Source organism: Lissotriton vulgaris, chromosome 4_1 (assembly GCF_964263255.1).
Source record: "Lissotriton vulgaris chromosome 4_1, aLisVul1.2, whole genome shotgun sequence".
Classification (NCBI taxonomy): Eukaryota; Metazoa; Chordata; class Amphibia; order Caudata; family Salamandridae; genus Lissotriton; species Lissotriton vulgaris.
Genome location: NC_141691.1, coordinates 408,867,023 through 408,881,812, shown reverse-complemented (window position 1 = coordinate 408,881,812; position 14,790 = coordinate 408,867,023). Strand labels below are relative to the sequence as shown.

Sequence of the window (14,790 nt, the reverse complement as noted above, 5' to 3'; positions counted from 1 at the left end):
AGTGCATCATGGGAACAGGGCAGACTAAACTACCAAGCCAATTCTTCACCAGAAAGGAGACAAGCTACCGGGGACCGGTTTCTGGCATTTCAGCCGTCTTCGGCCCGGCTTGCTTGAATCCTGATGGAGCAGTGAGAAAGGGACTCATGTCCCCTTGTTGTAAATATTTTTGTCCACCCTAAGCGTGGAAGGGTATTCTCAGATGTGAGACCCTTGCTCATTGCACCATCAGGATTCAAGCAAACCGGGCCGAAGACGGCTGTAATGCCAGAAACCGGTCCCCGGGAGCTTGTTTCCTTCCCAGTGTAAGAATTGGCTTTTGTAGTTTGGTTTGCCCTGTTCCCATCATGCACTGGGACAGGAACAGACTAATTTGCATACAGCCAGGTTCTGAAACTGGGATGGTGCAGTGAGCTAAAAAACGGTGTTGGATCTAGCCCTGATCTCTTGACTGGGTGAGAGCTTTCTGCTTAATTCAGAGACTCTGTCCCTCACCACCCCTTGTTGTAAATATTTTTGTCCACCCTAAGCGTGGAAGGGTATTCTCAGATGTGAGACCCTTGCTCATTGCACCATCAGGATTCAAGCAAACCGGGCCGAAGACGGCTGTAATGCCAGAAACCGGTCCCCGGGAGCTTGTTTCCTTCCCAGTGTAAGAATTGGCTTTTGTAGTTTGGTTTTGCCTGTTCCCATCATGCACTGGGACAGGAACAGACTAATTTGCATACAGCCAGGTTCTGAAACTGGGATGGTGCAGTGAGCTAAAAAACGGTGTTGGATCTAGCCCTGATCTCTTGACTGGGTGAGAGCGTTCTGCTTAATTCAGAGACTCTGTCCCTCACCACCCCTTGTTGTAAATATTTTTGTCCACCCTAAGCGTGGAAGGGTATTCTCAGATGTGAGACCCTTGCTCTTTGCACCATCAGGATTCAAGCAAACCGGGCCGAAGACGGCTGTAATGCCAGAAACCGGTCCCCGGGAGCTTGTTTCCTTCTCAGTGTAAGAATTGGCTTTTGTAGTTTGGTTTGCCCTGTTCCCATCATGCACTGGGACAGGAACAGACTAATTTGCATACAGCCAGGTTCTGAAACTGGGATGGTGCAGTGAGCTAAAAAACGGTGTTGGATCTAGCCCTGATCTCTTGACTGGGTGAGAGCTTTCTGCTTAATTCAGAGACTCTGTCCCTCACCACCCCTTGTTGTAAATATTTTTGTCCACCCTAAGCGTGGAAGGGTATTCTCAGATGTGAGACCCTTGCTCATTGCACCATCAGGATTCAAGCAAACCGGGCCGAAGACGGCTGTAATGCCAGAAACCGGTCCCCGGGAGCTTGTTTCCTTCCCAGTGTAAGAATTGGCTTTTGTAGTTTGGTTTGCCCTGTTCCCATCATGCACTGGGACAGGAACAGACTAATTTGCATACAGCCAGGTTCTGAAACTGGGATGGTGCAGTGAGCTAAAAAACGGTGTTGGATCTAGCCCTGATCTCTTGACTGGGTGAGAGCTTTCTGCTTAATTCAGAGACTCTGTCCCTCACCACCCCTTGTTGTAAATATTTTTGTCCACCCTAAGCGTGGAAGGGTATTCTCAGATGTGAGACCCTTGCTCATTGCACCATCAGGATTCAAGCAAACCGGGCCGAAGACGGCTGTAATGCCAGAAACCGGTCCCCGGGAGCTTGTTTCCTTCCCAGTGTAAGAATTGGCTTTTGTAGTTTGGTTTGCCCTGTTCCCATCATGCACTGGGACAGGAACAGACTAATTTGCATACAGCCAGGTTCTGAAACTGGGATGGTGCAGTGAGCTAAAAAACGGTGTTGGATCTAGCCCTGATCTCTTGACTGGGTGAGAGCTTTCTGCTTAATTCAGAGACTCTGTCCCTCACCACCCCTTGTTGTAAATATTTTTGTCCACCCTAAGCGTGGAAGGGTATTCTCAGATGTGAGACCCTTGCTCATTGCACCATCAGGATTCAAGCAAACCGGGCCGAAGACGGCTGTAATGCCAGAAACCGGTCCCCGGGAGCTTGTTTCCTTCCCAGTGTAAGAATTGGCTTTTGTAGTTCGGTTTGCTCTGTTCCCATCATGCACTGGGACAGGAACAGACTAATTTGCATACAGCCAGGTTCTGAAACTGGGATGGTGCAGTGAGCTAAAAAACGGTGTTGGATCTAGCCCTGATCTCTTGACTGGGTGAGAGCTTTCTGCTTAATTCAGAGACTCTGTCCCTCACCACCCCTTGTTGTAAATATTTTTGTCCACCCTAAGCGTGGAAGGGTATTCTCAGATGTGAGACCCTTGCTCATTGCACCATCAGGATTCAAGCAAACCGGGCCGAAGACGGCTGTAATGCCAGAAACCGGTCCCCGGGAGCTTGTTTCCTTCCCAGTGTAAGAATTGGCTTTTGTAGTTTGGTTTGCCCTGTTCCCATCATGCACTGGGACAGGAACAGACTAATTTGCATACAGCCAGGTTCTGAAACTGGGATGGTGCAGTGAGCTAAAAAACGGTGTTGGATCTAGCCCTGATCTCTTGACTGGGTGAGAGCTTTCTGCTTAATTCAGAGACTCTGTCCCTCACCACCCCTTGTTGTAAATATTTTTGTCCACCCTAAGCGTGGAAGGGTATTCTCAGATGTGAGACCCTTGCTCATTGCACCATCAGGATTCAAGCAAACCGGGCCGAAGACGGCTGTAATGCCAGAAACCGGTCCCCGGGAGCTTGTTTCCTTCCCAGTGTAAGAATTGGCTTTTGTAGTTTGGTTTGCCCTGTTCTCATCATGCACTGGGACAGGAACAGACTAATTTGCATACAGCCAGGTTCTGAAACTGGGATGGTGCAGTGAGCTAAAAAACGGTGTTGGATCTAGCCCTGATCTCTTGACTGGGTGAGAGCTTTCTGCTTAATTCAGAGACTCTGTCCCTCACCACCCCTTGTTGTAAATATTTTTGTCCACCCTAAGCATGGAAGGGTATTCTCAGATGTGAGACCCTTGCTCATTGCACCATCAGGATTCAAGCAAACCGGGCCGAAGACGGCTGTAATGCCAGAAACCGGTCCCCGGGAGCTTGTTTCCTTCCCAGTGTAAGAATTGGCTTTTGTAGTTTGGTTTGCCCTGTTCCCATCATGCACTGGGACAGGAACAGACTAATTTGCATACAGCCAGGTTCTGAAACTGGGATGGTGCAGTGAGCTAAAAAACGGTGTTGGATCTAGCCCTGATCTCTTGACTGGGTGAGAGCTTTCTGCTTAATTCAGAGACTCTGTCCCTCACCACCCCTTGTTGTAAATATTTTTGGAAAGTGATAGAGCACATGGCGCGCTGAATGTTGCAGGAAAGCATGTTGTTCCTGCAGTAGTAGAAACTCATTAAAGAAAATGCTTCCCCACCATGATCTGAGACAACTCTGAGACATTGTGGAGGATTATTGACTGGGCTCTTATCAGGGAGGCCCACGCTGCAGGCGCAGTCACAGATTGACACGCTGGTTTATCAACACCATACTAGGTCCAGACTTGAATTGGCCGCAGGACCTACTTTGAACTGGATGTATCATTTACCTCGACTAACAGACTACTGAGAATGCCCTGACGAAGTTCAAATCTTTTGAACGAAACACATTGGCTGAGGCTCTGCACAATCTTATGGAATTTTGAATTAACGATTTGGGGGGTCATTATGATGACGGGCGGACTTAGTCCGCCCTCCGCAATGGTAAAAGTGCAAGTTGTGCTTTTCTAAGCGCAACGTGACAGGCACCGCACGGTGCCTGCCATGTTGCACTTAGAAATTCGGGGGGTACCAAAGGTCCCCCCATTTGTACCCCCCAAGCCACGGACTCCCAGGGGGCCCACAGGGTGTCTCCGCATGCCTTTCCGTGGCGGCATTGCCACCACGGAAAAGCATCAGCAAAAGCTCATTGTAATATGGCGGGCGGTGTCAGACCGCAAGGCGACCGGGGCGGAAAACAGGCGGGCGGTGTTTCACACCACCACGGTCCCCTCCGCCATCCTAATATGGGGGGAATTGGGCAATTGATGTCAGGCGGATTTCCTCCACCAGGCTGGCAGTGGCCACCGCCAGCCTGGCAGAGGAAATCCGCCCGACATCGTAATGGACCCCTTAGTTCTCACGAAGAAACTGATGGAGCTTCATTATTGAAAAATACACATCAGGGAGTGCACCGCTCCATTGTTCAAAAAGTATTGTATATCTGCTCAGCAGTTGGCATTCCTCAACAGCAGGTGCAGGAGCTGATTGTGCACACCAACTCCATTCATACTGCTAACCATTACTTCGGGAACACAGCGAAGAGGTGTGGCCACTGGGGTCCGCCGTTGGTTCTCTCACTTCACTCATTAAAGAAAGTAGTGCTTATAGACTAAATAAGACAAACAGTGTGACAACAGATGTAAAGGGCCAGTAGCCATGGGAGGTTACAATTGAACACAAGACTGTACTAAGGAGGGAAGCCAGCATTTACAGACAAAGACACAAGCCAATGGAAAATTTTGGCAGAGAGTGGGCGGAGCTTCAAGTCTATTATCTAATACTGCATACCTCGCAGAGCAGCGCATGTGCACTGACTCTAGGCTAAACCTGAAAACTGTGAAACACTGCAGGGAGGGACAAAGAAAATACACAAGAAAGAGATGAAGGTTCTACAGAAAAGAAAGGTAGCAGAGTTAAGCGAGAAAGTTTAGCAGAAAGACAAACTGCTGAGAGGAAAGATAGAATAGATAGACTGAGAAAGCATAGAATAGACAGATATCAGAAATAGATTATAGCAGTGAAGTGATAGTGGCAAACCACAGAGAAGAAGAATGGAGAAGAAATGGAACTAAAGAGACTGACTGCAAATAGCACCACAACTCTCTTTTGAGGGTACCTGTGTTGTTATAAGGGCTCTTGTATTTTTTCTGGTAATATGTGAAAATTGTGCTGGAAAATGCACCTTTTCTTCAAAACATTTTCCCCCAAGGGAGTCAGCCTTGTTTCCTTCACCTACCTATGTGATCTAAGTTACACTAAGGGCCAGATGTAGGTAGCCAAATACTGGTCGGTAACGGCCGATTTCGGCAGTTACCGACCGGTATTTGGCTTTTAGGATGTAGGTGGGTCCGAATTTACAGAACAGGTATATTTACCGATTCAGTAAATTTACCACTTCGGTATTTTACCGAATCGGTAAATATACAGATTTTGTAAATCCATATGTAGGTGGCACAGTTTGCAGTGCAACAGGCCCTTAGGATTTCTTATTTTACCACCCAATCCTATTGGGTGGTAAAATACCGAATTCCAGTGTACATGCACATCTGTGCATGTACACCTATGCCATGTGACACACAGACATGCCCTTAGGGCATGTATGTGTGCCACATGGCACACAAGCCTGCATTTGGGGTGCTACAGGGTGTCAAAGTGACACCCCGTTCCCCCTGCCAGGATTCAGTATTTACCGATTCTGTAAATATCGAATCTGTATTTCACATTGATTCCTATGGGCTTCAAGGCCCATAGGAATCAATGGGAAATACAGATTCGGTATTTACAGAATCAGTAAATACCGACTCTTACAGAATCAGTAATTTTTTACCTACATCTGCCTCCTTCCAATTTACCGACTCTTAAATACCGATTCGGTATGAGTCGGTATTTAAGAGTCGGTAAATCGGAATTACCTGCATCTGGCCCTAAGTTATTTACGACCCATCACCTTCATAGTTCACCAACCGCCACTACGTGGTATATCCCTGTATTCCACTAGTAATCTAATTATACTACAAGAGTAAGTCACACCTACTCAGGATAAAATCTTTGTGCCCTCAATATTCAAATCCTTACAAATTGTGTATTGGATATTTTATTGTGAGTGTTTTTATGACTCATTTTTCAGCATGCTGAAATTATACAACCTTAAACAATGTATTTGTTATGTACTTGACAAGATGCATTTCACATATATTTAGATGATTCAAAGTGCAACACTTTAATTTTCAATTGCTTTTAACTAAAGTCTGTCTCAAAGCATGAAAGAGTCCAAATTAAACATCTATTTCCAGCTTTTTCTGGATGCCCCATCTTCTTCTACTTTGAGACCCTCATTTACTAAAGTATTGAGCATGCACTCACAAATGCCCTAATGCAACACAAAAACATCAATTTACTTGCAGGTTTAAAGTTGAACATGTGCAGTTAGTAGTAAATTGCACTGCATTGCACGAGGGGCTACACATCTTCTACTACGACCTTGTCATATGTAATGGGGGCAATTAGTTCTGAGATTAAAACGTTGAAGAGCGGAATGAGGCGGTACAGTGTCTGTCCCAGCAAACCCCCAATAGATCCATCAGTCACGCTGGTAAATGATGAAGGCAGTTTTTTGGGGGGAGAGAGGAAACAGCAAAAACTCTACTTACTGAGTGGAATGGGTGCAGTGGTAGCCCAAGCCCAAATAAGTGCCCTGAGATTATTGAGGAAGAAAATACCATCTTGGACCTTACCCCCAATAAAAAAATGGTAGACAGCACCTTGTGTCTGCATGAAGCTGCCCAACATTGTTCATTCCTGTGACTTTCGAACAAGGAAGGGGTCATTATAATAATGCAGAAAGTAGTCACCCCTCTGTTGCAGTGGACGCAATAAAAGCCACAGACAAGGAACTGATGAATCATTGTAGTATTTTGTTTTCGAAGTTGCAAAACTTCATGTTGTCTCGATTTAGAAATTTGGAGTTGACATTGTCTTAGTTGATAGAAAAATTAGTCACACAATATTAGTTGACCTCCCCGCAGACAATACTGCCTCCCTCCCATACTAGTGCTGAAAGCTAGCCCTTCATCACCTCCGAGCATAACAATTCAAAATCATGGAGAAAGCAATAGCCTTGGAAGTACCGACCCATATATTATTGGGCCTTGAGTCTCCTGCGCAGGAAAAACAGCTTCTCGCCAACTTAGGCCATCTCGCCCATCATGTGAATACTGTCAGTTCACACAGCTTCCCTCCTTGCAAAGACATTCTACAGTTACCCCCAAAATGTTCTCCCCATGTTATTGTTCTAGAAAATGTCCCTCGTATACACCAGAGTCTGAGGGAATATGGGATGTCCTTAAAGCACAAAACTACACACTGGCTGAAGAAATCTTCGGGATGGTGGGGTGATTTGGCAATTTAAGTTTTTTTCTGCTCGCAAGGTGGGGCAAGTCGGGTTACACCCCAAAAACTACAAAGGAGATTGCAATGTGATTAACCTAAAATAAACATATTATGGGCTTTTTGTCCTCTTCATTAAGGTATCTATTAGATGACAAAAATGCCATCCTTGCTCAACCTCTTTTCATACTTGTGAACCCCCTAGACAATCCTGCCCTAATAGAAAGCCACTGGGACAGCAAGCTATATTCAATGTGGCAACCTACAACATATTGATCCCTTCACACCCTCAAATGAAATATATTTACTGTCTAGCTATGATAATGATTCATCTGACTTAACCCCTTGTATTCCTCTTCATACCTCCCTTCAACCTGCTTTTATTATAAGGAGCCCAACAGTGGACCCTCGCCCTGAGTCATCAACCCACAGGGTCCACCCACAAGCAGGTCATTTGAGAATTCTCTCATGGAACATTGCTGGTGCCTGCCTCAAATTATTAAGAATTATGAAATTCTTTTATTTACAGGAAACATGCATGAAGGATAACCTATGCACAGAATGTTATTCTTTTATTCAGCCAGCCGTAAATTCATCAGGTGGAGCAAAGGAAGATTTGGCAACAATTATTTCAAATAAACTCTCTTCAGCTCATGCTAGTAAACAATGATTTTCTCCCTATTTTTTAGTGGTTAGGCTTTTGTCGAAAGGTTCTTTAGATATTTGATTTGTAAATGTTTATAAAAAATATTGTTAATCAGAATTTTTTTTCGATGTTACCAATTTTGCTAACTTTTTTAAAACTTTCTTTTCGGCTTGTAAGCATGAAGCATATATATGTTGTGGTGATTTAACTGTAAGTTTTGCAATAAATCCGTATGCGGTTTGCAATGCATACATTCAATGTATATGACCCACTTCAGGCACTCTCTATGTAGCCGTAAATGATATAATCTTAAAATACAATTTACTATTTGTTAGTGACTATGGGTCCAATGAAATACCACCCGTCTCAAACTATATTGGCAATGGTAAAGGTAGTACAATTGATCAGGTCTTAGTTTCTGCAAATTGCTATACTAAGCTTTTGAACTTTTCAGTTATTAGTAATTGCATTAGCGATCATAACACTATTGGCATCACTCTTGCGGCACAGGTGTATCACAATATAAAAAAGTCTGGACCTATTAGATTCTCCTCCAACAAAGAAGTAAGGATAAGGTGGGTCAAAGTTAACTCTGGCCTCTTTTTTCACAAATTATTTACAAACAACCTGTTGGCCTTATTGATTTGCCTAGATTCCGATGCTAATTTGTGCATTATTATAGAAAGCTTTGCTTCCTTATTCACTTTTTAGCCAGTAAACGATCTGCTAAATCGTAAGGCACACCTATCCCTTTACATAGATGATTCAGTTCAGCCTGCTCAGCAACACACAACAATTTGAAAAAGGTTTTACACTCCTGCCCTAGATTTTAATATCAGGGTTGAAAATTGCACAAAGTGAGTACAAAATATTTATCTCAGAACGGACAACAGATATAAGGGCCAATCTCTGATTTACCTCATGGAGGCCGCAAACTTAAAATATAGTTCAAAGTGCTCGAAAGTTATTAACGGCCTCTCTTTTCACAGACCCTTCTCAATGGACTATAGAGGCCTTAATTTTTATGGCAAACTCGGTAAAACACTTTCTGGAAAACTTCTCCCCTGATCAGCGTGAGGTGCATCAATCCATATAAATGAAGACATGGGAGCTCTATAATTCTATTTCTATCTCTGAGGTCACAAATGTGATTAAACAGTGCCCCACAGACAAGGTGCCAGGACCCAATGGGGTCCCTGTCGACATTTGTAAAGTGAAAACCCCATTTTAGACCCCCCTGATTACTAATACATTGAGAACAGCTGTAGTGGGCCCATATCAAACTCATGAAAAGAAACAACAATAGTCCCCATTTTTAGAAAAAGGTGATAGGTCCCACCCTTCTTGTTTTAGCACCATCTCTCTTTTTGACTTTGTCATTAAGATCCTTGGGCTCAGGTTATTATCCCACCTGGTATTGTGGGTGGAAGAACAGAATACAATATCAGAAGTCCACATCAGCTTCTGCTCAGGAATGGCAAAGTGGAACAATGGTTTAGCATATAGTTACTAACTGGTAGATTGCCCCAAGGGCGCAACAGACGTTTGCAACCGTTTTGCGTGCCCCTGGGGAACTTTGGTATTTCAGATGGGGCCGCAGATGCTTGTCCTGTCCCTTCTGTAATACTGATAGTGCTGGAACACATAAAGAGCCAAAGCAGTATCTGCAGAGGACGTTCCCTCATTTGCATGGGGAGGTGTCCGATGCAAATGAGGGAATCCCTCTGCGGGTTACTGCCTGCACAGTAAAACACGGTGCAGCTGCTTCAAAGTCGCTCGGTATTTCACTTGAATATGCTGCCCCCAGGGCAGCACGAGTTTCAGGGTTGCCCTGGGGGCAGGGCATTTTATGTAATAGTGGGCACTTTCTCTGTTTGAGTCTGGTATATGTTTTACAGTGTAAGCCTGAGGCAGGCTTAGTTGGTCTATTTTTGACTAACGCCTTGTGCCTAGACAAAAAGGATTGTTGTCACTGGATAGCCTATGTAAGGCAAACATTTGTCAAATGGGGCAAACCTGAACTTTACCAGTACCCTCAAAGTATTGGTACCAACTCAAAGGAACTTGCAGAAACACTTTACCATAACCTGTGTTACAATGAGCCCATCAACAACCTAAAAATCATGGAATCTGTTTCCAGTTCCTTACCTGTTTCCTCTAACATTGGGATCAAACCTTACCAGAGTTTTATATCTAATCCCAACAATAGATCTTACTCGTTTACATTTGGGCACCCTGCAGGTCGAGGTACTATTTCCTGTTTAAGAAATCATTGTAAAATACACTCCCAAAATGCCCTTGTGACATGTTCTCAGACCAAAGCAATGTGCACTTTATATTGTTCTGCCCTTTATACACTGCCCCCTAGAAATCATTTTTAATCCTCCAATTACGCACCTTCAACTCTAGGCAGCACCAGCTGTCAATAACTTATATACAGCTTTTATGTTCCTCACGTATCAGCAACACCTTAATTAACTTTATGAGAGTGGCTATTAGCACCAATAGTATATCTGAAGAATAGTGATTGCAACAATAATAGGAAATTGCTGCATGTACTGTATGATGTTTCATGCTGGATTTTATTTCCGATTTCATGGATGTGTTTATTGATTCTCTTTTATGACATATTTGCCGCATAAAGATCAATTGATTGGCTGACAATGTTGCAACATCAGAACCTCCTTTCCAGCGGAAGCTGGTTAAACATTACGTTGTTACATGCAAATAGAGACCATGGTTTGCAGCCGAATTGAAAAGATTTTCTGAAAGCAAAATGAAGCCCCTTCACAGCAAAATAAACATGTACTCTTTTATAATGTGGCTTAGTGTGGTCTGGTTATGCTAACTAAAGCAAATCTAAATTAGGCAATATTATTTTAATACAAAAGAAGACTATCGCATTACTGGAAGCATACACCTATAACTATATATAGAAAGTGTGAGAGAATACAAACTGCACTGAAGTAACTATTTTTTTAACTGAACTTTCCTCTAACTTGCAATTCCCTCTTCTCTCCCTAACTCCAGGATAAGCTCCTAGTGGACAACTTCTCGCCAGTGATGAAGACGAAGGCAGTCAAAAATTCTCAGGAACAGAACCTACTTCGGAAGGCCCATGTAATTACATCTTTACAGCTGAATTTCTTTGATTTAGCCTTTAACCCCTTGCATGCTGATGATGGCCGGGAGCCGTCATGGCACACAGTGCTCATGTGCTGATGATGGCTCCCGCCCGTCATGACTGCACCCGCGATCGGAATGTGCCGCACAGGCGCAGAATCGCGGCAGCATGCAAGGGGTTGAAGAGTTTTATTAAAACAGTAAAGTGTTCTGTGTACATGCACATTTAGTATACTTCTACTCTGTTATTGTTCGAAATCCGTCTTTCATTTCACCAGCGGCATAGTAAGTGTGCAATGGGTTCTAACGCAAGCAAGGAAAATGGCCTTCCAGTTTGGCCTGTAGGGCAGTAAAATAAAAACATAATCGAGAAATCTCTGGGGTCCAATGCCGTAGCATCTGCTGAACTAATGTTAGCCGTGCCTCTGCTATTCACATCTGTTAGAAAAATGTCACCTTTTCTCTTTTCTTTGTGATTTGAGCATAGGCACTAACCTGTGTAGAAATAAATGTGTTTGCCTTTATGGATGCCTGACAGTATTCCTTAGGTTCTTACATCCTGCCTGAAAGGGTAGCCCAAACTTAGGGGCATATGTACAAGCCCCTATCGCCACGGGAACATGACTTTTTGTGATGTTCCCTCGGCGATTGGGGCCTTGCCTTATGTACAAATAAGGCTACTTACTAGTTAACGTGGCTTAACGCTGCCTTGTACATAAGGCACACTTTTGCGCTATGCTTAGCGTGAAAGGGGCGTGCAGTGGGTGTCGTAGTGGGCGATCCACCACAACACACATTGTATTTGTCGTTGCCCCCATGTACAAGGGTGGCAGCGCCAAAATTAAGACCAGGAAAGTCCTGGTCCTAAGATGGCGAAATGAGGAGAAATGCATTATTTCTCCTTGTGTTTGCATTTTCCATGTGTGCTGCCATGTGAAGAATGAGTCAGGTTTATTGTAAAAGTAAGGGAGAGTTCTTTCCCCCCCCCCCTCATTTCTTGAAGGAAGAGTTCTTTTCTTCTCCCCCTCATTTCTTGATCATCGATGTTTTGTGAGAACTATGTGAAAATACAATTTCAGGGTATGCTGAGTATGCTACTGTTGTTATGGATTCCCTCCCCATTCTCCTTTCCTTTTATCTTTTGATAAGGCGGTCCACATCCTTTTAAGGAGTTTCAATTTTGTTGCATTCAAGCTCGGTTATCATAGTCAGAGCCCCTTTGTCTGTTCCTTGTTGCAAATTATTTTGTACATGGTGAAGAATATTCTTTTCATTTAGCTCAGATCTAGCTTCATAGAATAAAAGTGCACTTTATAGAGGCGAGGACTATCTGAATCAGGACCAGAGAGGCATTTCTTCCCACTGGGCATTTCCCTGATGGAATAGAACCAACCACTGGAGGGCGGTTTTTAGGGTGGCGGCACTCCTGGTGCCTCTGTCACTCTTCCCAGCTCCTTGAGGTTAATTGTAGCAGGTCCAGGGAGGCTTCATGAATGAGAAAGAGAGGCGGGAGTGGGAGGTGGAGAGAAAGTGAACAAAGAGGGAGAAGAAGAAAGGACAAAAGGAGAGAGAGAACAAATGGAAAGAGAAAAATTGTGTGAGAAGTTGAAGGGAACGGGATTGGTTTGAGTATTTTTGCCAGGCCTACTTTGGTTCACCAGCATGAAAATGTATTAAATTACATTTATTTTTCAGAAGTTTAAATTGCCACCTAAAGTGGAAAGACGTAGTATTGCATTATGCATTAATAATTATTAAAAGTGATGCACAGAATTAACTAAAAGTAATGTAATTATATTTTAATAAAAGGTATTGCTACATTTGTTTTTAAATTGAAAAAGGTTATTAAAATAATAAATATATCATATTTTTGTTTATTTTTACCATTGAGTTATAATTATTTATATTTGTATCTATTCTAAACAATTTAAGTTAATTAGCAATATTTCCTATGAGGTTTAAACTTAAGCCCCTGCATCCATTATTTTCAATTGGAGTTACAGTCCTAGTGGTTGGCCACATGTGGTGCTGGACCTATTACCATTTTTTTCAGTAATAAATTACTTTCGTACGCTTGGCTCCAACCCCTTTGTCTGGGAGTGGAGGCATGTAAGTTAACACTTTTGAGTAACTTTTCACTCAGATTTCGTGAATAGGCAAAAGTAGTAAAATTATTTAAAAATGTAAGAGTAAATTACACATACAAACAACTTAAAAGTGTAAGTTACCGCGACTGGCTTTGCATTACTTAGTTTTGCAATCTACCAAATGGAGGAATGAGAATCAGAAAAATCTCAAATGCAATGCTCTGACCTCTGTTGAAATCCTACTTGAGTAAGAGTTCCTAGACATCAAGTGTTGTATTGCCCTATTAGGGACCTAGTCATGAGTCTGTGTAGCTTAACTGCATACTTCTGCCACTGATAGTAACCAATAGCAGGGGTGTGGTGTTACTGAGTATTACGTGTGGGACCCAGCGTTATTCCTGACAAATAAGGAATTACTAAAATAATCTGTAATTCAGTCCAGATTACACTAATTATTCCTCATTGCATCCCCTGTATTTGTAATTCTGATGGGGCCAGCAATTCCTGCGGAAACAGCTTATGTCAGTTTTCTTGAGTCTGTGGCAACTGCAACAGATTTCAGCCAGGAGAAAGGCAGCAGGTCTACCCTTAGGGATATCTGATGATCGATTGAGTTTGAACAGCAAAAGCTCAATTATTTTTACTGTATAAAAGTTAAAAAACAGTGGCATTAACGCTGAGCTCTGAGACGTGCCTATTTGGATTAAGTTGATTCGGTCCACCTCTCATGCAGCAGGCAATGTTCAGAGTTGAGGTGTGTCACAGCTTTTCCTACTTGTGCTAAGGTCCTTTGCTGCTTGTGTCCCAGTCCTCCTCTTCAAGCCCATCTGCTCATGTTCTGCTGCCTTGGTGCAGTCCTGCTGCCAGCGTTTGAACAACATGTTACTTTCATGCCTATTGTCTTTTTCTATGATCTAACCCCACACTTGAGAGGGTATCCATCAACCCTACCTCTGAATATCCAATAATTAAGTAAATGAAAGGCCACTTTAGCTCTCTGCAGTCCAATGACTTCTATTAGTGAGATGCACTGATTCACAAGATCTCAAGCACATATAAAGAGGATGTCTCCTCCCTGTACACAAATGGGGCGCTATGTGTGAAATTGGTTAGGAGTAGGCAAAATTCTAGTTCAAGCAGTGAGTTTAGATTCCTCTGTTTGGATCCTCTTAATCAGAAATTAACAGAAATGTGTTGCATTTACATTTCAGACACTCTGTGTAAAGCACTGGCTGCTGTCAACTGATGTTTCTCTTTTTGCATGTTCTCTAGATCCGGGACGCCATAGCAGTAATCCAGTACTTTGTGTGGTTGGAGAAGAATGTCCCACAAGGAGCAGTTGATGAGCTATCTGGAGCACATCATGTAGATGAGCTGAGAAGGTTACATAATACACCTTTCATCCATGCAGAATGGGATATTAACAATTCACACTGAAGCCATTGTTGTTCTTTATCACTGTACTTAAAGCAATAGCATGCACACTGTTGAGCTATTTATCATTAAGTGTAAAATGTGCGTGCGCTTCCAGGTAGCGGTCACAAATCCTCCATGCTGCTATAGTGAACTCCCCATGAGGCATAACATACCTTCCATGCATTGCTACTTTGGTGCCAGGGTGAATTCTGGATGTTATTTTGAGGCACTTTGCACTAGACATGATGGGGTAAATTGACTGTCCATTAACAAAACACAAGTCTGCTATATTAATTTATCTTATGATCTGTTATGTTAAGAGAAAACATAACCTTCCCCAAATGTAGTTCACAACTCTCATT

At 43.1% G+C, this 14,790-nt stretch overlaps 1 protein-coding gene across 1 annotated transcript in view; it reads left to right on the top strand.

Annotated features, from left to right (window-relative positions):
• Nucleotides 1–14,790, top strand: part of LOC147718813 (xaa-Pro aminopeptidase 2-like) — a 598,118-nt gene that overhangs the window by 428,870 nt on the left and 154,458 nt on the right. Inside the window, exons 12-13 of the mRNA XM_086918810.1 lie at nt 10,833–10,922; nt 14,285–14,394. Of these exons, the coding sequence (XP_086774936.1) occupies nt 10,833–10,922; nt 14,285–14,394 (200 nt within the window). The remainder of the gene's footprint in view (nt 1–10,832; nt 10,923–14,284; nt 14,395–14,790) is intronic.